The 24,473-nt window shown below is 46.5% G+C and overlaps 2 protein-coding genes across 2 annotated transcripts in view; one reads left to right on the top strand and one right to left on the bottom strand.

The window, feature by feature from the left end:
- LOC6615720 overlaps positions 1-13,404 on the bottom strand; it is a 47,655-nt gene extending 34,251 nt beyond the window's left edge. Inside the window, exons 1-2 of the mRNA XM_032715465.1 lie at positions 13,182-13,404; positions 77-1,745 (exon numbers count right to left, since the gene is read on the bottom strand). Coding sequence (XP_032571356.1) covers positions 77-1,464 — 1,388 coding nt within the window. The 5' untranslated portion in view covers positions 1,465-1,745; positions 13,182-13,404. The remainder of the gene's footprint in view (positions 1-76; positions 1,746-13,181) is intronic.
- Positions 13,405-16,466: 3,062 nt separating this feature from the next.
- LOC6615712 (odorant receptor 59a) lies at positions 16,467-17,690 on the top strand. Its single transcript, XM_002040047.2, has 2 exons — positions 16,467-17,191; positions 17,250-17,690. The coding sequence occupies exons 1-2, from the start codon at positions 16,467-16,469 to the stop codon at positions 17,662-17,664; spliced, it is 1,140 nt and encodes a 379-aa protein (XP_002040083.1). The 3' UTR covers positions 17,665-17,690.
- The last annotated feature ends 6,783 nt before the right edge of the window (positions 17,691-24,473 follow it).

The raw sequence follows: 24,473 nt of genomic DNA, 5'->3' as shown, positions 1-24,473 counted from the left end.
CGATTGGAAAAGTTTGGCATGTGAATATGATGTGGGCTGAGTAACTCGGAAAACTTTGTCCGTGACGTCCACTCACCTGGTCAGCATATTGGCGCGATTGACGGCCACCTCGGCCTCCACCCGGAACCTGTCCTGGGCATACCGGTCGACCACGCCCTCGCCCAGATTCAGTGAAGTGCCAGCCACGCAGTTGGAGCCCATCAGGTGCTGCTGCTCGATGTACTGCAGGAACTTGGACACCAGATCGATCTTACTGTCCCGCGCGTTGATCACGTCGGCGGTAAACTGATTGGACTCCATGTTGTCGCCCGAGTCCTCCTCCACATCACCAATGACCAGCTGCTTGGTCTTGTCATCGACTTGCGCATCCGGCGGATAGCCGTCGTCCATGGTGACCTCGGAGGTGTCCAGTCCGGCATCGGAATCGGAGTCGCCATCGCTGTCAAAGCTGATCTGCTTGACCTCCATGCTGGCCGCCTGGGATCTGGCCTCCGCCTCCGGTTCCCGCTGAGCTCCATCGTCCATCCACTCGGTGGTGGCGAGGCTTTCGTTGAGCGGCAGCAGCTTGCCTAATGGCTGACCCTCTTCCTCCTCCTCCGCGATGTCCAAGGCATTAGTGTCATAATCCGATTCCGATTGGGAGTCCCGCGTCATGGTGCCCATTCGCTGCCAAGTGCCATTCACCGGCAGCAGGCGGGTACTGGCGATTTTGGACTTGATGGTGGTGGACACTGGAGCCTCCTCCTCCTCCTCATCGAGCTCCTCGTCGTCGTCGATAGTATCATCATCGTCTTCCTGGTAATCACGCCTGGCCTCATCACGCACAAATTGGCGAGCCTGTTTGACACCTATATCCGGATCACCTGTTGGGGCCGCCGTCACGAATGAGCTCTCCAGCTCAATCTCATCCGCTAGCTGCATGACCTCTCTAAGAGCCGTGTCCTCGGCGTCCTCGCTGGCAGGACGACCCTGCAGGTGCTCGGCCTCGGCCAAACTGCGGTGGTTCTTCGGCGTATGGCGGAGGCCCAGACTTTTGTCCACACTTTTGCGTATGCTCTCGTTGATTTTCTTCTTGTGCAACTTGCGGATTTTGTGCGTGACGGGAGCCGGCGAGGTCCCACCCACACCCGGCAGCTGTGTGGGCGGGATCAGGAGGAGGCGGGTGGTCCCATCGCCACTCCCAATGCCGCCACTGCTACTGTTTGTGCTGCCATGAAGGAAATGCGACCGAGAGCGCCCGTGGCGAATGTTGAAGCTGTCGCCCGTCATCAGGGCATCCGCTTCCGCCTTGATGCGGTTCCGTGGCGCTGGGGGTCCAGGTCCCGCTGCTCCGGCTCCTCCTGCAGCTCCTGCTGCTCCCACAGCCTCTGGCTCTGAATCCAACTGCGCGTGACCTTGCATCGCCCACAAGCCCATTGCAAACAGCAGCTGCACAGCCTGTGGCATCCGCACCCACATCCGCATCCTGGGGCTCGGGACTCTAGTTCTTTTTTCGGGACGCTTTGAGTGCACCACTATATCGCTTAGTTGCTCGCCTTGATTGGCTGATCAGCACTTTGTGTGTTGCGGTTATCGATTCGTTGCGCAGCTACCTTTTGCAATTTTCAGTTGTCAAAGGCCAGGACGAGTACATCACGCATCCGCACCGTGCCCCGCCGCTGATTTGGGCGGATGGTCAGGGCGCCACCGCCCATTTCACCGCTCCACCCACTCGCTCTCCTTGTGCCCGCCTTTTCGGGAAAACGCTGAAACGGAAGGAGAAAATCCAGTGATTAGCCCCGGACAGTCAGGAATACGATGAATGGTGATGAACTCGATGGGATGAGTTCGGAAATTACGGCAACGAAAAAGATGGAGGCAAAAAAACAGTCGGAAAAAATCAATAGTAAAATCAAAGCTATTCCCTAAGTGTACACATCAAATATTTAAACATTATTTACCCACTTAATCATTACAATTAATTAAGCTTATCAATATATCAATTTTATTTTGAGGCGTCTTTAAATGGTTTAATTATTTACGAGCTCTTGGCAAAACTACAAAGTACCCAGTCGTAATAGTTAGTGTATGCTTTTTCTTGCGTGTGAGCCGCGGATCCTTATTAAAAATCTGAGATATCCTCCTGCGAAACGAATTTCGCTCTGGTCTTTTATTTATTTTCCCCTCGCCCCACCTTTCCCATTTCTCTGTGCCCTTTGCCGCTTTCACGTTTTCCGAGAGTAAGGAAAATGTTTTCTTTGAATAATGTTATTTCTGTGTTGCGTACTTTCCCTTCAACAGAACTGAAGGTCGCGCACATTATTCCTAAATTCAGAGGAGTTAGCGAGTTAGCGTAATCCGGCTGCCGGACCGTGTTCTTGGCCACAAAGGCAACTGGGGCAACACAGAGTCATGCTCTCAAATTCGCTTTAAGTCGGCAATTAAAAATTTCCGCATCTAGGCGGCGCTAAAACAACACAACTATATGATTGTTTTCCCGAGAGCCGTCGAGCAGGGAAACGCGTAAATTGCGCATACGCCGCGTGGCCGCTGCATTGTGGCAGCCGAGTGCCTCTAGCACGCAAATTAAACGCGATTCGCAAAAAGGGCGCTTGATTGTCAACTGGGGAGAATTGCGCGGCAAGAAGACGGCGGAGTGAACATAAATAAAAGTGAACGGCCACAGGCCGCATAAATATTATGGCGCTAACAAATTATACGCCATTTAAATGTAATACTAATTCTGAAAAGAAAATCCACTCGGCGCGTCCAGATTTCCGAGCGCTGAAAAGGCGGTGAGCATTACGATTTTATACTCCGCACACAGGCACATTTCCCGTACAAGTACACCATATATTCCAGACACCAGACACAGTAAGCAGCAGCAGTTCTAATTTCGAATTTTATGAGCCATAAAAATTTCTCCAAGGCGAGACCAAACGTCAACAGACACACAACAAACACAATGGACTAGAAGTTGGCAGCAGCGATGGTGGTGGCTGGGGATGTGGGGAGGCATCCAGTATCCAGTATCCAGTAACCAGGGTGGGCTGTGGATGAGCACATAATGGCACAGCAGCAAGAAGAGTAATTGCCACTCCGGCCACATGGAGGTGTGACTTCCACTTTTGAGCCCGGGATCATGCGCCACTATGCACGATTAGTAGGCTTTTAAGCTTTAGTCTGTACTGATCTCTGTTCTAATTGTTTAAGCTCTGATTTGGATGAATGTTTGCACACTTAGGAGCCTGTACTAAGATGGCACTGAAATATAAGCTCAACATATTTCTTGCATTGCAGTAAACTAGTTTTATGACCCACTTTTTATTTCCATCTTTATCCGCGCATAAACATGGCTTGTGTACATCGCCACGACAATAGCAATAGAAAAGTCCATGAATTTTGCATTTGCCAGTGTCGCGGTTTGGCAGTGCAGGGACCATTCCAATCGAACAATAAATAAACAATTGACGCTCTCCGCGCTCCTTGGGGTGTGAGGGTGCTGGGATCAATTATTCATAAAGGACACAGCAAGTCAAACGGATCCCCAACCAGAAAAGGACATCTAAATCGGGCTCTTTCGCCGGGGGCTTTGCTGTCCGACAACTGGAAATGGAGTCGCCGGGGGAATAGGGCCACAGTTTGATTCCGTGTCCGGGCTCTGCTTGGACAGGGGGGACTGCAGGGGGTTAATGGCGACACTCTCATGCACTTAACCCATGACACCCAGCCACCCGACCACCCAGTTCCAACTCAGCATGCGGGCAGCTGTGAACCCGTTGACAGCTGAACTCTCTCTCTTTTCTAGGAGCCAGCCCTCGTCACCGGTGAGTGGCTGGTGATGCAGGTAACCCGAGCTCCGACCTCCACACGTGGACCAGACCGTTTCAAAACTAACAATCCAATTTCTAGCAAAGAGCAGATGCATCTGGGGGCACGAGGGCGCTTAGTCTGATTAATGCCCACTGCCAGTCCTTTGCCCAGTCGACTCTAAAGAAATTGGATTGTCCGGCCGAAAGGGCAGACCCCTTCTACATGGAGAACAAATATCATTCTAGTGTGAAATTGACCTAGGAATTTTTGATTTATTGTTGAAATAAAACTAAAGTACCTTTTCAAAATAATTCATAAAGTTATGTTAAAGGTATCTAGAAGCAAATCCAAAGCTTTAATAGTTACTCTGCATTAAAGTGGAAATCCCACTGTCTTGTTTGGCTAAACTTCTGTTAAAAGAACTCCACTTTTGTTTACAACTTTATTGTTCCTTTGGTTTCTTTCTGTGTGGCCCCCGAAACTAAACCTTTCGAAATGTTCTTGTTGTTGCTCAGGTTTTCCATAACCATTCACTCAAGACCAAAACACATCCTACTCTCGTTTCCCCGCCCCCTTTCACTCCTGCAAATTTATGCAAACACATTAACAAACTCAACGCATTCGCTTTGCATGGGCGAAGCAACAAGGAAGTGTGTGTGCGAGTGTCCTTGTTGCTGCCGGTGACAAAGCTGGAGCGTTAAATGAAATTCGGGTAATTTTTCTGTCGTTGGCAAAGAAAGAATGAAATGTATTTTGCCAAAATAGCAAAAGAAGCGGAAGCGGAAGCGAAACCCGTCAAAAGAAGATTCGAGCAGCGCAGAGATTCGGTTCCTCGAAGTGGCGATACCCTTTGAGTACATTTGGAACATAAAGTGACAAGTCAGTAATCACTTTTAGGTATGTAGAGTTACCCATCAAAGGATATCTTAACTCAAAATAGAATCACGAAACATTGACTTCATTGTGAACCCAAAAGTGTCCTGCTGCCAGGACAGAAAGCAACCTAATGCTGATAGCTTGCGCATCCTTCGGAGAGGGTATTCCGGAGGCCGTAATGGAAATGGCGCCCTCTGCTCCGTCTCAGCCCCGTCGTCAACTCATCAGCAGGACCACCTTTGTTAGGTAATTCACATTATGTGTCGGCAATGGCGTCAAAATAAAAAGGGAAAACAAACGCAAGCACAGCGACACAAACATGGAGCAGCGTGCCAGGAATACGAAAAAATGACATTTGACTTTTAAATTGGATAATTTTTCTGGCTGCCTGGCGGGTTGCCAATCAACGGGGGGAGCAGCGAGGAGCCGAAGGGCTCTGTCTGCCGGCATCGCATCCAAATGATATGGCATGCAATCTAATTGATTTTGATTAGCAGCTGATAAATGCACACGAGACAAAGAGATGGATTATAAGTCCAATTCCTTGCGAAAACAGCGTGCAGTCGCTGCAACATGGAGCAGCATCCGGCATTATTCCAATTTGCATACAAATTGATCCACTTCCACGCGCAGTCGAGCTCATCTGGGTTGTCTTCTGATGGGAGCAAGTAGTACTATGAGTACGAGTACGAGTGCGAGTAGCTACAAAAATCACATAAAACGCTGGCAAATTGCTCAGATTATGAGCCACTTGGGTCTTGGCTGGCTCGGCTTTTCCTGCGAGCTGAGAAAATCGGGGGGAAATGCCGTGTGCGCTGCGTTTTTATGAGCTGGCAAACATGCTTTGAGAATTTATGAAAATAAAAATTGCAAAAGGCAGTAGCTCGCTTTTTTTCCCTTTTTTATTTTTGTTGGCGCTGTGGAAAGCTGCCTTCATTAGCTTCTATTTGTGGACACAACCGGAGGTTTGTTCCAGCTAAGTTCGGAAGTATTTATTTATTTATTTGCTGTTGTTTTGTGTACCTTTCAGCTGCGAATATTCAGTGCAAACACCCACATGTGTTTTTGAATTAGGCGAATTTGTTCGGGGTTCGCTAGTCCTGCCGTAAGAAGCTCCCCAAAACAACAACTGCTCCGCAAAAGTTTCCTGTTTGATAAGCTTGAATACTGGCGAAAAAGTTGCCCAGAGTTTTTAATTTGCTTGCTAACCCATTTTAGCATTTTGTTGCTTAAATACTTTTGCTGCCAGGGAGTTGGCTTTAGCACTGGGTGCAGGTACTTGAAGCAATCATATCTCAATATTTGCTCTGCTTCAAAGCCCGGTAAATAATACAATAGTTTGCGGGCCCCTGGGATTAATTCGCATGCCAGTAATATTTCGAGCATAATTGTTTTCCTCTGCCGAGAAACACTCGTGAGTGGAGCCCCATTCCCCCGTGTGTGTGGGTGTGGGCTCCTCTTTGTTTATCCAGGCCCAGCTCACATAATGGAATCCCCGGAAAATGAATTCGGATTTGCACGCAGCTTAAAGATACGGCGATAAGGATGCCAGCCCAGCCCGAGTACGTGATGGCTGGGAAGCGAGTGCCAAATGGCAGATTATGTCGCCAGACATTAAATCACCTGCGCAGGTAAAATATACGCGATGCTTAGGCAAAATCAATTCTATTTATACCATATACGTGCGGGCATAAATTGCCCGGTAACCGACTTCCAGGGAAGTCTGAGACGTGCGCCACATGCTGGGGGCTATGGGTACTCGTAGCAATCGTAGCAAAATGGAGCTGTAGTCCTAATCCCGGCTTACAGGGAAAGAGAATACACCTGCGAGTCGGAAAAAGTGTTTATTTCCAGGGAAATTTATAACCAGAATTATGTGCTCAGGCAATGCAAACAAAACTTTGCACACTCCCACACTCGGAATCTGAATTGCCAAAACATTAGCATTAGAGTTTCCAGTCCGAGATTGCTATGCACATACAGTGTCCTTTTCCTTTTCCATGGCATTCGAAATAAAAAAGCCCATCTTGGACCGACTTATCCGGCGATTATGCTAATTATGTGTTTTGATTTTTGAATACGAACAAATTACTTTCATTTACATACCGAGTTTAAAATATTCAAAATAATGCAGCGAGTTGGTCAGAAGTTAATCTCTGTAAACAGGCGCGGCAAATTGTTGATAGATGCCAAAAGTTGGTCCACTAATTCATCGCTCGATATTGGAAAACCAACGCAGTTGACCTTGCCACAGTGGCAGGTCAATAAATTCAGTGGCCAGACTTCGTCTAGCCAGCTATGGATGGCGATGCAAAGGAAATGGCAAATTACGCATACGCCATGTGGAACGCGCTTTAAGTTGTTGCCATTGTTAATGGACTGCCTTGAAAGTTTGGCCTTTAAGCCGCTTCCTAATGGACGAAGTGTGTAGCCATAAATTGCCGCAAGGACTTCGGCTCGACTTGAAAAAATAAAGAGCGCATAAAGTATAAATAAAAAATAAATAAAAAATAAGTAGCGAAAGGCAAGTCGGGGACCGAAGTCAAGGCACAAAGCGCAGTCAAATGGAATTTGGCCTAATTTATGGGCCTCGACAGCATGAGAGCCAATATAAAACATGACGTTGCCCTTTTATTGACCAAACAGAACAGTCGGAAAGGCAAATCATCAGCAGGCCTCGTCAAGCGGAGATTCCCCAAATCCCATTTGCCCCAGCTCCCCGAGCGAATCTCTATCGACTAGGGCCGAATGGAATCGCTTGCGTTGCCAAAATCTGAATCGTACTAAAACTATTAACTAAATTATCGACCGGAGCGGAGTATACCCATCGTAAAGATACCCAGATGACGCCAGCCCGGCGAAAAGTTTAAAGCCAGTCTGCGGAAATAACAAATGTTAAATGCTCATCAATAACACTTCCTCTCACTCAGAAACTGGCGGAGTGCCCACATGCTCCTCCTCTTTGTGTTTCGTGTGCTTTGTTGTGCTGTGTAATGTGATTTATGACATCGTTCTTTTTGTGGCCGATCACTGAGATTTGCTCCTCGATGCTCGCTCATGTATAAATAATCAAATCCAATTTCGTTAATGGTCTGCGTCGTCGGTCGGATTGCCAGCTATCCGTTTAGCCAGCGTTCAGCCGATTTGGTCCGCCGAAAATGCATAAACTTAAAGCCGAGTCGTCGGCGAACCTGTTTTAATTTCCTGCCCGTGTCAATCAATTTCCAAGGACCTTCGCCGTGCAGCGCCTGTCTGGTTGAAAGAGCGAACGAGCGAAAGTTGTGGGCGGACTGACGCACACGTGCCGGGGCAACAAGCAGGTGGATGCCACACCCCCACACGAGTGCCCTGAATGGCCGTGTATCTCCATCTGTTACATAACTTTCGGTTTATGCACTTCTATCTCGATCGGGGCGCCCAGCCCCCCGCGCCAAGGGTCATTTTCATTTGGTTTCGCCTTTATCGCAGCTCGTAAATTAATAAAAGCGACGAACAAGTGAGCCAGCAATCAACGCATCAACTTGGCCCAGAACACACCGAGCTGGGCTGACGACAATGGCGTCATTAAATAATACAGGCAGCACGGCAAAGGATACTCGTATCCTTACAATGCCACCGTGCGTATGTGTGTGTGTGGTACTTGAGCACAAGCGCACACATATGGCCACGTAAGAAAAGGAGGTGTTTTAGGGGACTCGACTTGAAGGTATCTCTTGGCGGTTGGCAACGGCATCTAAATTCTGATTTTACCAGAACTTTAAATTGTTCTGCATGGAGAGCATGCGGTTCTGGCTAAATTCCACGATTGATGATTTTGTGTGCAATTTCTTTTATTATTCAGCATTACGTTCGATGTGTGCGTTCTCCGCTTCTCTCATTATCAGAAATATCATTTTTCCATCTTCGGCATATCTGTTTTCATATGTTTCTCCCATGCCCAATAGTTTCACTTCATTGCTCGCTTAACATCCCCTGGCATACGCAAACGCATACGCCCATTCTGTCGTGTGTGCTGAAATAACCGAGAGCAAAGGGGGTGTGGCTGGGCGAAAGTTGGTGGCACGGTGGCATGGGGGGCAGCAGCCACGCCCACACGCACGACTTGTCAGTCAAGTGACGGTGAAATGCTTGTCTTTAATCCGCGCCACCAGCCACCCTGGCATTGTCCTTTGGACCAGGACGACGGCGAACGGGCGGGTGGGAAAGTCATGACGTGGGCTGTGCGGGTCACACACAGATGACAATTTAAGAGGACCATTTTCGCGAGCGCGTCCTTGCCCCAAAGTCTGCATTCAGCTTTCAGCATTCAACATTTAGCCGCCAACCTTGACACTTGACTGTTGCTCAAGTCGGCGCTTCAATTGGCGTGGTGAGATGGGGGTAGGGGGAAATGGAAGTTGCACGTCTGACAAATGATACGATGCCCGTGGCGGCAGAAGTTTCTCAATGCCAAACTCCATCTCCCCAGCTGATTGCAGACGCGTCCTTGCCTTTGTCCCTGCGCAGGCAGCTTAAAAGTTCCGCTGACAACTGTCGCCATAATTCACTTTTACAGGACAACCGGGCAGGCAGGCCTTACCGCTGAACCAGAACCAGAAACAGGACGAGACCGAGAACGAGAAGTAAAGGGAAAACTAGAGGGAAACTAAAGGGAAAACTTGGAAACGACACTTGGCCAAACAAGTTGGAGGAAAAGCGTCCAGGGAGGCGGGCCATAAAAGCTGCCGCCTCGTCCGCCTCTTGGCCATTTGTTATTTAGAGAACCGCCGCAATTGTTGCCATTTGCAAGCGCTTCAATCACAGACAGGCAAAGAAACCTCGGCTCAAAGCACCTGCTGCCTCGGGCTAGAACAAAAAATAATGGAAAAGAAAAGTGCTGAGCGAAAGGCACAAATCATCTGAAGGGAGGACGGGGAAAAGTCGCCGAATGGACTGGCAGCCAGAGCTAGTCGACTAGATTGTAACTCAACTTTGGCATTCGATGGCAATTATTCTGTCATTCGTTTCTTCCACTGACCGCCAAAGGAGTATTCCTAGTGGGCCTAGCAGTCAAATATCCTTTGGTCCTAGGATCGAGATGACAGTGAAGGACGTCTACGTGGAATATCACTAAATCTGAGTGGCACTTAAGTCGTGATATTGGAATAGAAAATGCTAGCACAAGTACTTATTCGAACTAATTTTTCAAGCTTAGTATTAAATACCTATTACCTTCGATATTTCTCTGCCATCTCCAAACGAATTCTTGTAAACGAGAATTTGACCGAGGGCACTCAATCAAAGCTGGTGAGTAAATAACCTCTTACCTTGCTGACCTCTAATTGATGCTCAAAGGAGTGCAATCAGGCAGATCGGGCAAATCTATACCTATACCCATTAATGAGTGGGCGTGCGTGGGCGTGACTTTAGCAGGTCGTCAATCTGGGCAAAGCCTGCATTTATAATAGCCTAAATAATTGATTTGCTTTTGGCCGCACCGCAAACGGGGCGAGCTTAATTAATGTTTAGCACGCCACAATCATAACTAATTTAACGTGATTTTGCGTTCGGGTTGGTGGACAAAAAACCATCTAAATAGTTAAACAATCGGGCGTGTCAGCGAGGCCCACCAAAGGATCAACTATCCCCATTTTCCTGGCCTTTTTAATTGGTGTGCCTGCTTTTAGCTCGTTCAATTAGATTGATTGCCCAGGGGGCTTTGCGAAATGAGCTGTGAACACAGTTGTCCTTAGTTAATTGGTTGCATGTCAACTGGCCAACTCAAATACTCAGGTATTTGAGTTGGAAGTTTGTGAGAAAAACCGAAAGTATGCAGACAACTTGCAGATACGCTGGCTGCTTTCTTCTTTCTTTTTTAGCAAATGGCATTCCTTCGAGCTTATGCCCCGTACATAATTAATAACTTGCCACGTTAAATCCAATTTAAGCCGATTTGCTAGGCTTTCAACAGACATAAGTTTGATGCTCACACATTCTGAAGTTCAGTCCCTAAAGTTTGTCAAAATAAGGGCTTATGTCCCCAGAATGCTTTAGCCATTCCCATTCTTATCCTATATTTTTGTTTTTGATAATTACACTCGGTACTTGCAGATTAAAAGGGTATATTAGACTCGTTGCAATGTATATCACAAGTATATAAGTCTTGACCAGGATCACGAGTCGAGTATAGTTGGCCATATCCGGATGTCCGTCGGTTTGTCCGTATGAAAGTCGAGATCTCGCGGGCTCTTTACTTTCTGTAAAGTTGCGTTCAAGCTTCCAGTAACAGAGTAGCGGGTATCCAATAGTCGAGAGACTCGACTACGACGTCATCTCTTGATTTTAATTACATTTACGAGGCTTGTGTAAATGGTCAAATGAATTAAGGTCTTAGTCAAAATAATAATTAAATGGAACACACATCCACAGACTGCACAAATACACTGCGGAAACGGCTACGCTGCCGAATTGGAAAGCCCACTTTAAAAATGTAGTCTTGATTTAATTACACTTTGGCCGCGTGTAGCTGTTTTCAATGTACACAAGTGAATAAATGCAAACATGCCACCTACGTAATTAAATTTCTGAAAGGAGGATTAGGTAGATGTCGTGCACATTATGCACACCCACTCACCGATTGACCAATGCGGATAAATTGGAAAACCACAGGCGGCCGTCAGGTAGTGAAAATCAGATCTGTTTAAGCGAATCTCAATGAAATTCGAGCCCAAACACGTGTAGCAGTTTTCAAGCCATACTTGCATACTTTCTGCGGCTTTGCTTCACTGCCACTTTGCTGTTGCCCCAAATCCGTTCTGGCGAAGTCCGCGCCTGGGATATCTGTTGAATTTTAGAAAAGCCTTTAAAAAAAGGACTTCGCAAAGTAAACGCCGAATAAGTGGAAGGCAAAACAGCTGCCAAAGGAGAACGTTGGGCGTTAGTATCTGCCGCTTTTTCCGAGATTTGTAGCCATTCGCAGCTTTTTCTGTATTGTGCTGCCTTTGTTGACAGGGAAACACTCGGAAAAAGTGGAAAATAAATTATATACTTCACTTCATTCATCTAACGCAACAAAGGTATCACTTTGAATCGGAATAAAAGGGAAAATGATTATATTTTAGATACATTATCAGGACCTACAATTATTATTTCATTGCCATTTAAAACCATTATGTAAACTTAGAAGACAATAGTTTTCCGTGCAGCAAGGGCATGCCCGAAAAAACTTAAATTTCCATTATTTGCCCATGCCCAACGCACTCGAAAAGTTGTCCACCCCGTGCTCGGAACTCTTTCCCTGCACATTTCTCCGACTGTATGCAAATAAGTAACTGACAGCGTTCTCCCATCCTGGCATCCTTCGCAGCATGGGTCAATGGCGAACTGCAGGCATCAGCAGGAGGCTGGGCAAATTTGCATTCGTAAAGCAGTGGCGCCCAGTTGGCCCATTTGTATGCAAAGTAAAGTATTACGGGGCGGATGAGTTGGGGTAAGTGAAAGTAAACACCGGCTAAGAGCGTGCAGGTAAATGCCCAAATTAAAACAATGACTTGGAACAGAAGCTCGGGATTCGAGGATGGCAATTAACGTGAATGAAGCGCATAATAAGTCGCTTGGCACCCGAATTCTCCGGCACTCGCACTTTGCCAAGGAAATGTGCTGACATCAAAGAAGTATAATTTCTTCATTTGGCCAAATGGCGCCCAGTTAATTGGAACGCCGAATTTTCGAACCAAACAAAGGAGTTTAATTAATTGGCCGAAAATAAAGGTAGGCCGAAAATAAAGTTCCGAGTAAAAGTCAGAGCGGCAATACAGATTTACACCTGGCCGGGCAAACGAACACACGGCGTATGAGTGATTTCGGTGTGCCTTTCACCCGGATTTCTCCACACGGACATGGAGACCTGGCCTCCGCCTAATTAATTGACTTGCAGAAGGGCCTCTAGGTGTGCTCTTCACCCACTCTGCGCTATTTGCAGTCTGAAAATAATCTCCCAGCGGAAGATAATGAAATTTGTTATTTACTTTCGCTTGGCCAGCATTCCTGTGCGGCCTTAGAATCCGCTGTCAGCAGGCTTCTGCTCATCGAGTGGGGGCCACTACATTTTTATGCTTTCGTTAACTCATTTATAAGCCGCACTTTTTGCTGGCTCCAGCCCTTGTTTCCACATCGCATATACGGATATTTAAGTACTCAGCTGCCCCATGAGTGCACACAGATGCAGGCGCACATTCGAGTCGCACCGAATGCGATTTGCGTAAGCTGTTGTCCGAACAATGGCATTACGTATACGCCCTGTGGACGGGCATTTGGCTCAATAACTCGCACAGGAGCAGTCAGAGGATCAGCCCAAAGGCACAGATAACCAATTGGTTTTCACATTTTCCATTTGGTTCGGAGTAGGACACACTGTTTTTTGGTTAAGACACAGTTGCCGTTGAATTTGCTTGATGTACATGAGGCTTACATTAATGTGAATGAAGTGAACTGGATTTTTGTATGTCTATTCGATTTTCCTTGTGCTTACATACCTTTAAAAGGTTACTGCGCGTTAGGTTTTTGTTTAGCTTAGTTTTAATTGATTGGATTTCAGCTCTCACTTTTTTTTGGTCACAAAACTATCGCTGCCATTGTTGCAGACTTGTCTTAAACTATTCGGATCACTTCACCAAACACGCGATCTTGGCTCGCTGAAATCGGAATAGTTTTTAAAGTTCGTCCTGGGAGCCCACGATGGATGCACAACCACGCCGCGACGCGCTTCAGAGCGAACTGCCAGCCGCCGTGCGACATCGGAACTCCAGCCTTAAAGTCGGCTTCGTTCGCTCGCGAACTCACCACGCCCCGAAACGAACGGTAAATACGAGCGCTGGCAATCCGAGGCGTCCATTGTGGGTCTGTGGACCAGCAGCTGAGCGCCGGAGAAAGTGAAAGCCGTACCCATCGCACTGGCCACTTTGGAGATTGAGGCAGGTTAGTGCCCGCTCTCCTCGCTCTCTTTCGTGCGAGAAGCTTCCAGCGATGTTTCTGATTAGACTGGAAGCGGCGGCTTCGCCTCTGATAAGCCAGACTTTGGCAGCGCAAAGTAAACTGTTGCATGTAACTCCGCTGAACTTTAAGAAGTTGTATGATTTTTTAGCACTTTTAATTAAACAATATATATAAATATATATTATATTATAATCGTGACTCTCAAGCTTAATCATTATGTGTAGTGCTTAATGTAATTTCAATTACCATTTAGACAGCTATATCATTTATCAGAAAATATTATTATTATTATGTTCTTACAGTTATTAATTTGAAGAGAGCTGAGAATCCCAAAGGAATTCCAATCTTGTAATAGGGAAATGTATCGTAAATTGTGTGAGCTTTGATTCTTTGCCTCCCTGAGCAATCTTACAATAGATTTGACTTCTATTGTGGGCCTATCACAATTCTATGTTTTTGCCCCTGCATCCTGGACATGCGCGCAGTGGTAAGGAGCCCCCTGCTCAGCTGTTCGGCGTGTCCGGCATTCCAGTGTGGTGAGTTGCGGGTCGGCAGACCGTGCTGATAAGAATCACTGATAAGAACGCACTGCCGATGCAGCTGCACCCGCCCGGGAGCAACACGTACCGCCTCTTTCATAAATGGGGTGCAATTGCATAAGACTTTCATCATCGCAATTTGCGGTTCCCAGCGGATGGTGGGCGGTTTTCGGTGGTGCGGTAAGGGATGGAAGGGGAGGGGGGCGGAAAGGTTACCACAAAATGCGCAACGCTGCAGACGCAATTAATGCGCACCGTTTTACAATTAGCGACCTGGCCCAATTATGCAGCTGCCACCCCCTGCACCCTGCACCCCTGCACCCCGTGCAAAAAACCTCCGTCGTGAATCTTGCTCGTTGTTTTTTTTGTCACTGGGAACGGCTGTTAATAGGAAATTCATGGCCGCCGTGTCCGGTCGCCGGGCTCCACAGCATTTTTCCCTCGGCGAGCACGTGGATGGTTGGGTTTTTGGGCTTTCGGCTTTTGGGGCGACTGGGGCTGTCTTTTAATTATGATAATTACATTGTTGTCGTTCTAATTTGCTGACAGCAGCTGGAACGCAATCTCTGGCGCCGGACAAGAATGCTCCCCTAAATGCTCCCCATTGCATGGGAGCTAATGTTGAATGCACGTTGCACGTGGAAACCAAATGGGGCTTCTGGTTTCCGAGAGGGTGTGCGAACTGAACACTTGGGTGCTGCAACTTGAAATTGTCGGGAAATTTAAGCAGCAAATTGAAGTCATTGCGAAATTGGGAAATATTATATCGAAATGTCACAGTTAATTTAATACATTGGCTCTTTATAAAAAGAAACATGTGTTGTTGATTATAGATTCCTTTTAATGGTTCATTTCCAAAATGTTCTAAATAAATAAAATGTTTATATATGCTGTTGCTGCCAAAATCAGAATATGCATCACATTTAAACACAGCAGAGAGTGAGCACAAAATCTATTGTTTATAAATTTACACAAAAATTTGACATGAGTAAACGATTTGTTTCAACTACAATCAGTGATTCTAGTTTCCGCTTAATTGAACCCAAATTAACAGATCAAATTTAGTGCCTTGCAGCTTCGCCTTTCCCGCCAAAATAGTCAATGCACTTTGCTCCACATGGGATGCACCCCACATCCGACGAGAAACTTTCGGCATGCGCCGTAATTGGGTTATGGCATCCGCATCCACATCCACATCCACAATTCACACATGGAGGCGAGGGATTTTGCATACAGGAAATGGGAGACAGTGTGTGACAATGTCGCTGGGAATTTTGTGGAAAAATGCAACAATTAAGACCTTAGATTGTGCTCGAACAGCGAGCTGCGATGCATCTAAATGCATATGGGCGATGAGGTTGTTTCCCGCCCCCCTTCCGCCCTTTTGTGCGATTTGCCGCCGCTTTTCCGGATGTTGTCCTGCTTGGCCCGCTGCCATTTTGACGTGCATGCAACAATTTATGGGGCTGTCAACAATATGGCAACATGTTTTTTGCTCGACTGCGTCTGGACATGCTAATTGCGTGCACCATGTGGAAATATCAAGTAAGTCCCTGCCCGGCACTGCAACTTTTACGAAGCGAATAATTTAATGCGCCATAAATTCGCATGTTCGCTTGTAAAATTGTAAAATTGCAAAATTGACAGCGAGTGCGCCATAAATTCCGTAGCATACTTTCTAGCGCGCGTTTTGAGCGACAAAAACCGCTGACAAAAGCAGGCAGCCAATGCAAAGTGGGTCGAAAACGAGAATGGAGATTTATGCGCCGGTTTTATTAATTATAAAAGCGACGAAACCTTTGCCAAACTGCTCACCTGAAACTATGACACGTGTAATTCCGCATTTTAGTTGCCATTGTAGAAATCAGCATGGAGTGCAAATTGTTGTACAACAAAGTCGTTACAGTTTTAACAACTTTTCCATTTTACCTTTGTTCGCAAATTATGCTTTTTCATATTACATAGTTCATTTCATGTATGGTTTCATTTTGAAGAGCCACTTTTTTTCATCCTAAAAGGAGGCCAAAATTTGAATTTGCGATTGAAGTGAACCAATTATTCCTACCTAAACATGGATGCCCAATTGAGTGAGTGTTCTACTCTGTGGAATGGAGCCATGGGATGAGCGAATGGGAAGCCTTACTTCCTCGGCAGGTGGTCTAATTTCTAATTGAGTTGGCCACGCAAGGCTAATTACATAATTGGGCAATCGCACCGATTGAGCCATCACCAAAACGGTATTTAAGTGTGGAGAGCCTTACATTAAAGCTGAGAATTCAAGGAACCATGGCAGAGGTCAGAGTGGACAGTCTGGAGTTTTTCAAGAGCCATTGGACCGCCTGGCGGTACTTGGGAGTGGCTCATCTTCGGGTCGAGAACTGGAAGAACCTATACGTGTTTTACAGCATCCTGTCGAATCTTCTCGTCACCCTGTGCTACCCCGTTCACCTGGGAATGTCCCTCTTTCGCAATCGCACCCTCACCGAGGACATCCTCAACCTGACCACATTTGCGACCTGCACAGCCTGCTCGGTGAAGTGCCTGCTCTACGCCTACAACATCAAGGATGTGCTGGAGATGGAGCGGCTGTTGAGGCTGTTGGATGAGCGCGTCGTGGGTCCGGAGCAGCGCAGCATCTACGGCCAGGTGAGGGTCCAGCTGCGGAATGTGCTGTACGTCTTCATCGGCATCTACATGCCGTGTGCCCTGTTCGCCGAGCTATCCTTCCTGTTCAAGGAGGAGCGTGGTCTGATGTACCCCGCCTGGTTTCCCTTCGACTGGCTGCACTCCACCAGGAACTACTACATAGCGAACGCCTATCAAATTGTGGGCATCACGTTCCAGCTCCTGCAGAACTATGTGAGCGACTGCTTTCCGGCGGTGGTGCTGTGCCTGATCTCATCCCACATCAAAATGCTGTACAAGAGATTCGAGAAGGTGGGCCTGGATCCGGCCAGAGATGCGGAGAAGGACCTGGAGGCCTGCATCACCGATCACAAGCATATTCTAGAGTGGGTAGCTGCCTCATTCTAACGTTCGGGTTCTATTCACTTCCCTGCTTTTTTCCAGACTTTTCCGACGCATCGAGGCCTTCATTTCCCTGCCCATGCTAATTCAGTTCACAGTGACCGCTTTAAATGTGTGCATCGGCATAGCAGGCCTGGTGTTTTTCGTCAGCGAGCCCATGGCACGGATGTACTTCATCTTCTACTCCCTGGCCATGCCGCTGCAGATCTTCCCGTCCTGCTTTTTCGGCACCGACAACGAGTACTGGTTCGGACGCCTCCACTACGCGGCCTTCAGCTGCAATTGGCACACGAAGAACAGGAGCTTTAAGCGGAAAATGATGCTGTTCGTTGAGCAATCGTTGAAGAAGAGCACCGCTGTGGCTGGCGGAATGATGCGTATCCACCTGGACACGTTTTTTTCCACCCTAAAGGGTGCCTACTCCCTCTTCACCATCATTATTCGGATGAGAAAGTAGGAGTCCGGATCTGTGAAAGGGTTTCAATTGCAAGCTATTGAAATTATTAAAGACACTAATCTGCTTAAAAAGAGCCATCACAATTGTGATCACTTGACTTTTCATCGTTTCTTTTTGAAACAGCTTAATTTCCATAGTCATTGTCGTTGTTGCAATTGGCTTCACCTCAAGGACCTGGCCCTATTCAACTTCATTTGCAACCGGAAGCCATTTGCCGTGTTTGCATACAAAATGGCTGCTCCAGTACTTCCGGTTCCAGAAACCAAGTAGCGGAAGTGGACGACAGTTCATAAAGGTAATGAAAAGAATAAAGAGGAATAATAGCTCGATTATCTCAATAGATTTTGTTCGATTTGGCTGCCTGATATCCTGCCAGCTTGCTGCACTGGACGTTTGCTAATTGAATCCATCAAGGAATTTGCATAAGGCAGTAAACGAACAAATCAATTGCTTAGCCTGGCTAACAAGACTTGAGCCGAATGCCATTGGACGCTTCTTTATTTGCACAAGCGATAAGACATTAAAAGACTCTGCTCCGAGCTCGAGTCCGAGTCCCGGAATATCCGCCGGAGTCGCAGCCGGAGTCCGTAATGCGCTTAAGTCCTACCAAAGTCCACGTTGGATCTGCAAAGTGAACATTGTAAAACGGAAGCCAAAAAGGGACCTAGCAGCTAAAATTTATAGCTGGCAAAAACTAAAGAGCATCCTGGGACAGGACTTTCCAATGTGCGCGTGTGCGTGGGTGTGACTTTGTGTTCCAATCGATTTGATGACCATGTAGTCGGACACCCAAAGTTGATTTGAATTTATTACGGAGCGCATTTACTTCTGCTGGCCGCCTAATTCCCCAGGCCGAGCACGTACTGTAGGTCCTGTCCCAGTCCCAGTCCCAGTACCGGTCCCATTCCCATTCCCACTAATCAGGACATGCTTAATTTTTAATCAAAACAAACAACAACTCAAGCTGCTAAAATCGTTTTGTTGAAGTTCGCCACGTTGGTTCTGTGTACATTAAGCAGACTCAGCTGTTTGCCTTCACCCGGAAATTGTATTTGGTCACTTGGCTCATTTCGTCGGTACCTCGTCATCGCCATCATCATTTTCCGTGCTCATCGTTGCTCCCCCACTTCAACCAGCAGTCTGCAAGTCGGGAAAGCAATTACTTGAGAAGTCCATTGCACTTGGGGCAGATGATTCAAGTAAGCTGGCCAGTCTCGTGCACTGGAAGAAAAGTAGAGTAGAGTAGTGTACTTGTAACAAGAATCAGAATTGGTTAGCATTGCTTGTTTATTTTTCTTCCCCCCAAAGACAACTAGCTGATTTGTGTCAGTGTAGAACACTCAGATGAAGTGGCCCCGTCCGAATGTAATTTGTTGCTAAGAAGAATGTTAATGCGGTTGCAACAGCAAGTGGCAGCAGCCTGGGTTGCTGTGACAGCCAGGAGTGGCGATTGGATGAGGATGGGCCACAACGAGCACAAGGCCGTGCTGATGGGGATTGAGGAATCCTCCGGTCTCGAGCAGCATCAAGTGGTTACGCTCGTGAGCCACTCGAGCCGCTTGATGAGGAACCACAGAACCCAACAGGTGCGGGCAGTAAGTTCCCCCTATCATCGGTTGGCCAACTTTATATTTAATTAGCAACTAAATAAATCCAGCTAAAACTGTATACAAACAACCAGCGGCCCTGACTCGAAATTAATAGTTCCCACATTTGGGGGAGCAGGCCAAAAGTTTCAAATTCTCGAAAGTAAATCAAAAGAAAAATGGCTCAAACTATCTCGGAGAAAGTTTTGTCAATGGCTTAACTTGGCCAACAGACACATGCGACCGGAGGATGGGCCAAAAGGACATCTGCAGCGCGGTGTACTCAAGTAAATTACAAGCTTTCTTAGTCCTGCGATATTTAACCACAGCTATGTTGGCTTAGGTTTTATCTTGCACTCGAAGGAAATTAGAGTTATAATGTGTAAATTCATCAAAAAGTCTTGCGACATTTAAAAATCATTTGTTTTTCAAAGGCAAGATGTTTTAATGCCACCAGTTAAGTTATTCTGTTTTCTTGTTTTACGGCTAAACTTTCTTCGAGTGCACCGAAAACATGGATGTTGGCGAAAACAGGATCCATATGGTCCCATATAAAGAGGGAAATTTTACAACCGACATAAGAAAGTCACTTAACGTGGGCAATGGCACATTAAGTGAGCGATGAGGGGTGATGTGGCGAGTGAAAGTTAATTTTGGTCGGGAAATGTGAGCCGTGGAAAATGTGCAGAGCCTGAGAATCTGCCAAATTTGAGGATGTGGATGTGGATGTGGATGTGGGTGTATAATCTGGAGTGGGCGGCAGGCGTCAGTGAAAACATTTTGGCTAAACTATGCCATTAACATACAAAACTTTCGCAGCAGGCGGCCTCTGTGCGACTCCAGCCCTCTCTTTCTATGGCCCTAGTCCCCCCTCTTTCTTCGGCCCTGTTCCCCTCTCTCTTTCTCGGCGAGGCACGTAAATACTTGACCGAAACTTGGACGAATTAACAACAAAAAGTTCGCCCTTGTTTTGTGACGGAAAACTTGGATAGAATAACACAAGACTGCCGCTGGCAAGTGACAATAACACAAGAGCGACTATCCTGCCAGTGCGCGAGCGAGACGGCACATGGCGTGCGAGCGAGACGGACTGCTCGTCAGCATGAGCTATGGAGGCTTACTCGGTTTCAGCATTGGGGTTCCCTGGATTCTTTTGGGGCCCAGTGCCAAATGTCAAACCATTTGCGGTCTTCTCACTCAGCTGCCCGTCTCTTTCGCCCGCAAATCTGCCCAACTCTTTCACTCGAATTACCATCACCGCCCCCGGTTCGTTTAAAGCCTGGCTCAAAGGCCTTCGGACCAAAGTATTTATAGCTCAAAACTTTATGACTACCAGGCCATAAAAAGCCAGGCGCCACAGCGCCCCGCCCAGCATAATTGCCGCTAAAGAGTGTTTGGCGTCCGATGTGGATTGTAGTCCAACTATAACTCATTACGTCTAATGAGCGTTATTTGCGCCCCGACGCCCAGCAAACTTCTACTTTTCCACTTTTGGGGGGCGGGGCGACGAGCGGCGAAAGGTCGAAAATTAGTTTGACTTCTGGCACAGCTCGAAAATTCACAAAGACGAGCGGACTTAACTCTGCCGAAGGGATTACGTTTAATTGACAGCGACAACAAGTGACAGACAGTGTCGACAGAGAAAGGGACGGGGCGATGGTGCCAGAGAGAGAGGCGCTCAGCGGACAGAGCAAGACAGCAGCATCGAAAGCTACTCACGTGGGCTTGTCGCATTTGCAATGTGCCACAGTAGGCGCAAATCCTGTCAGCAGTAAATCATTTAATTAAAATCGAATGCATTTTCAATTACATTAAAGTGCCTACGGTAAGCGAAGGCACCCCCCCTCCTCCCTTAAACATAATGCTGTTTAAGTGTGGGCCATCCAGGTATTTGCCACCTGTCCACCGATTATCCTGGTTTTGACCACACGTGATCCCTATTCCTTATCCACATATTATAAAGTAGCTTGACCATTCGCTTAAGAACTTCTTGGAAGCCTTGACACATCAGTTTAATACACATTAATTTATAAAAAACCCAATGAAGTTTAGTTTCTCTGCCATTTCATTCGCATATTATCACGCCGCAAAGTTGAAAGCGTGGCCCGCAAAAGGCCCAAATTGAACCACAATTGCGATTTAAATGATCGCCATAAATCGCCGTCTGAATGAGCTGGTTACGAGCAGTCCTGCGTCCTGCAGGTAACTCGGTGCCGTTGAAATGCAAATGGGGCGACTCCGCGCTGTGGCAACAAACGTGGCCAAGAGGCATTGCGGCCCACATATGCGGAAAATGTGGATGGAAACGGGAATAAACAGCGAGTACGTGGGAAACCACGGCAGTGCACCAAGAGAAATACTTACAATTATGTGGCAATTAGCCTGTTAAATCCTCAGAGCGAAATAATTCAGTTAATAAGTACATAACAAATAATAAATATGAGTTCTTTATTATGAGTTTTTTATATAAGTCATCTTTTCATTTTCATTCAATTACTTGTTAATCATTGATTTACCCAATGAGTGCTGCTATTTTCTGCCAGTGCATCTTTACACAGCGTGCGCAGTGGGCGTCTGGTTGCTGGGGGCGTGGCCGCGCCACGTGCAGGTCTCGACAATTGAAATTTAAAAGCCGCCGAATCGCAATGACAATAATGAGCAGGTTAAAGCCGAGACTTTCTGGGGGATGGTAACAATTATGCTGATGACGTGTGTACCACACCCTACACCCTTAATGGGCCCAATCCGATTGCTCAGCCCCATCAAAAAACAAACGCAAACAAACAAACAAACAATCGCGTGGGGCTTTTATGGCCTTGCTGGCTGATAACAAGTGATTAAATGTCTTTTAAGCGCGTTTTAATGCGAGCTTCCGTTTAATGAGCCGTTTCATCTTCAACTTGTTAGCTCCTTTTGCAAAGTTATGCACCTTTTATGTTAACCAACGGGGTAATTTGAAGAAAATTAATTAAAAAGGAAAGCTTTACATTATATAAAGCTTTATATATTTGCTCTTAAATGGTAACTTTGTGGGATAACTATAAGTGAACATTTGAGCCATTTGTTGGATGCACTTTTCCAGATAATCCGCTTGGGATTTTCATTTTTATAAGTTCATAAGCCAATAACAAAACTTACAAACTGCGGCAATCCAAACTGGCATTTCGTATGGCAAACTTCTGCTTGACTTAAAAGTATCTCACATTAATATTGTTTTTGTTTTCTAGGCTTTTCTAAGCACTTTTCTTTCTAATAAATAAACTCCAAAACTCCATGTACACATTCGTGGCGACCTTGACATGTTTTGGTTTAGCCACTAGCCCACGTCCGAACAGATAAACATTTGTTAAAATGACATAAAATTACACGAATGTCGGCTGACTAGGGGCAATTTAAAACTAATTTTGCGATCATCAAATGCCACCACAGCCAAGGCAGATGAAATAATTGCACAGATTTGAAGATAAAAGCGAACCACAGCGGACTCAACACTTCTGAATTAAAGTACGGATTCATATGGCCATTAAGATATGTATATTATCTTAGCTCATCAAATGTGTTTCTCTATAAGCTTACACTGCATTTGACGCAATTAATCAGTATTTACTCGCGGAATAATAGGGTGTGTCTGGGGTAAAAGTAATTAAATGACCGGAATTACTTAATCGATTCTATTGAAGCCCAGGCAAAGTGTCACTTTGGCCGACGACTACCTTTGCTTGCCCCCAACAAACACACTTGAGTAAATGCCCCGCCAATGCCGTAACCCCAACCAAGCCCAACCCGATCCCAACTCATGCTCATAACCCGCGACCAGATGAAGTTGGTGTTTAAGGTCATTGCTGGCTGTGATTAAAAGCTGCGTGCCGTAAAGTACAGTGAACTTGAAGCGTAATGCACGAGATTGGCATAATTGCAGCCGGAGAGGCACTGCAAGCCAGCCCAGAAACCAAGAGCAGCTGAACTTACTTCAGACTTGGCACATTTCCGCCTTGCATTACCTGCAAAATGCATTTCTGGAGTATACTGCTAAATAAGCCAATTCATTGTGCTTCCGCCGAAAAAGTATAAGTTCGATGGCAAAATATTGCTACACAATATACTTCCCATCTCTCTACATATCTTTTCAAAGAGTATCGGTTAGTCGAGAGACCCAATCTCTGTTTATTCTTATTCAGACCACAATGCTCGGGATAAAGATGATGATGCGCTCGAACTGGAGTGTATTCATTTAAGATAACCTTGCTGATTGAGGCCAGATAACGAGGATGGGGATGGGGATGGGGAGCGAAATGCGGAGCCCACGCACAACTGACCATAATTGAGATGCCAAATGGCTTCACGTGTGTGCCGAAATCTGCCCCCACCCCAATGGAATCCATCTGCGTGAGCCATTCAGTCCCCGGAATTCTCCGTTTATTCAAACATTTCCGGGAACCACAGGCGAATCTACTTCCGCAACAGGATCACGTACGCGTCCAGGACCAATTATTGTCCTCCGCTGCGAAATTCGGAATGCATAGGTCCTGGGTGCGAATTAAAATCGAATTTGATTTCGAGGAAGCCGCCGAATCTCGCCCAGAATCATTAGCGATTGGTTTTTGGTCAAATGGTTCCGTCACACTCTGATTCACACGCAGAATCGGTAGCCGGCATTTAAATCGCTGGTTCAATAAATATCAATAAATTACGCCAGTAATTTCCCCATTTTGGCATAAATAACAATACACTCGCTCGTGTGAATGCCAGTTCAGTGGATTTTGTGGACCAAGAAACAGGTCAAAAAACGATAGTGTTCGCCAGCAGCCAAGTCAAGTGTGAACCAACTGCAAACAGGGTAAGGTAACATAGGAAAACGTATATTCGCACCCACCTCTGGACGGGCCACGCGGCGTATGAGTGATGCAGCTGACTCATCCGCCCCGTAGACCAGGTGAACACCACTTTCGCTCCAACACACAGTTGCAGTCTACGATTCGCGTTGCATGGCGAATTGATTGCCGCATATGCGGAAAAGAAAGCTCACACCGGCAGCCAAAACCAAACAAACGTCAATGCCCCAGTCGACAACCAGCCCACCAGTGCGAGTACTCACTTGTAAGATTGAATTACTCACGAAGCAGAGGCAGCTTCGAATGTATCGAAACAGCAAATAGCAAATAGCCAGCGACAGCTAATCAGTCAGTCAGTCTGGCACAAGTGTTGCCTTTTCGCACCACTCAA

Source organism: Drosophila sechellia, chromosome 2R (genome assembly GCF_004382195.2).
Source record: "Drosophila sechellia strain sech25 chromosome 2R, ASM438219v1, whole genome shotgun sequence".
Taxonomy (NCBI): Eukaryota; Metazoa; Arthropoda; class Insecta; order Diptera; family Drosophilidae; genus Drosophila; species Drosophila sechellia.
The sequence above is the reverse complement of the archived record's forward strand: the minus strand, read 5'-3'. Positions and strand labels throughout refer to the sequence as shown.

Excerpts from the sequence above, each read along its gene's own strand:
- LOC6615712 (XM_002040047.2), top strand. The coding sequence starts at position 16,467 with ATGGCAGAGGTCAGAGTGGACAGTCTGGAGTTTTTCAAGAGCCATTGG. Across the intron at positions 17,192-17,249 it reads GATCACAAGCATATTCTAGA|ACTTTTCCGACGCATCGAGG; the intron begins GTGGGTAGCTGC and ends GCTTTTTTCCAG.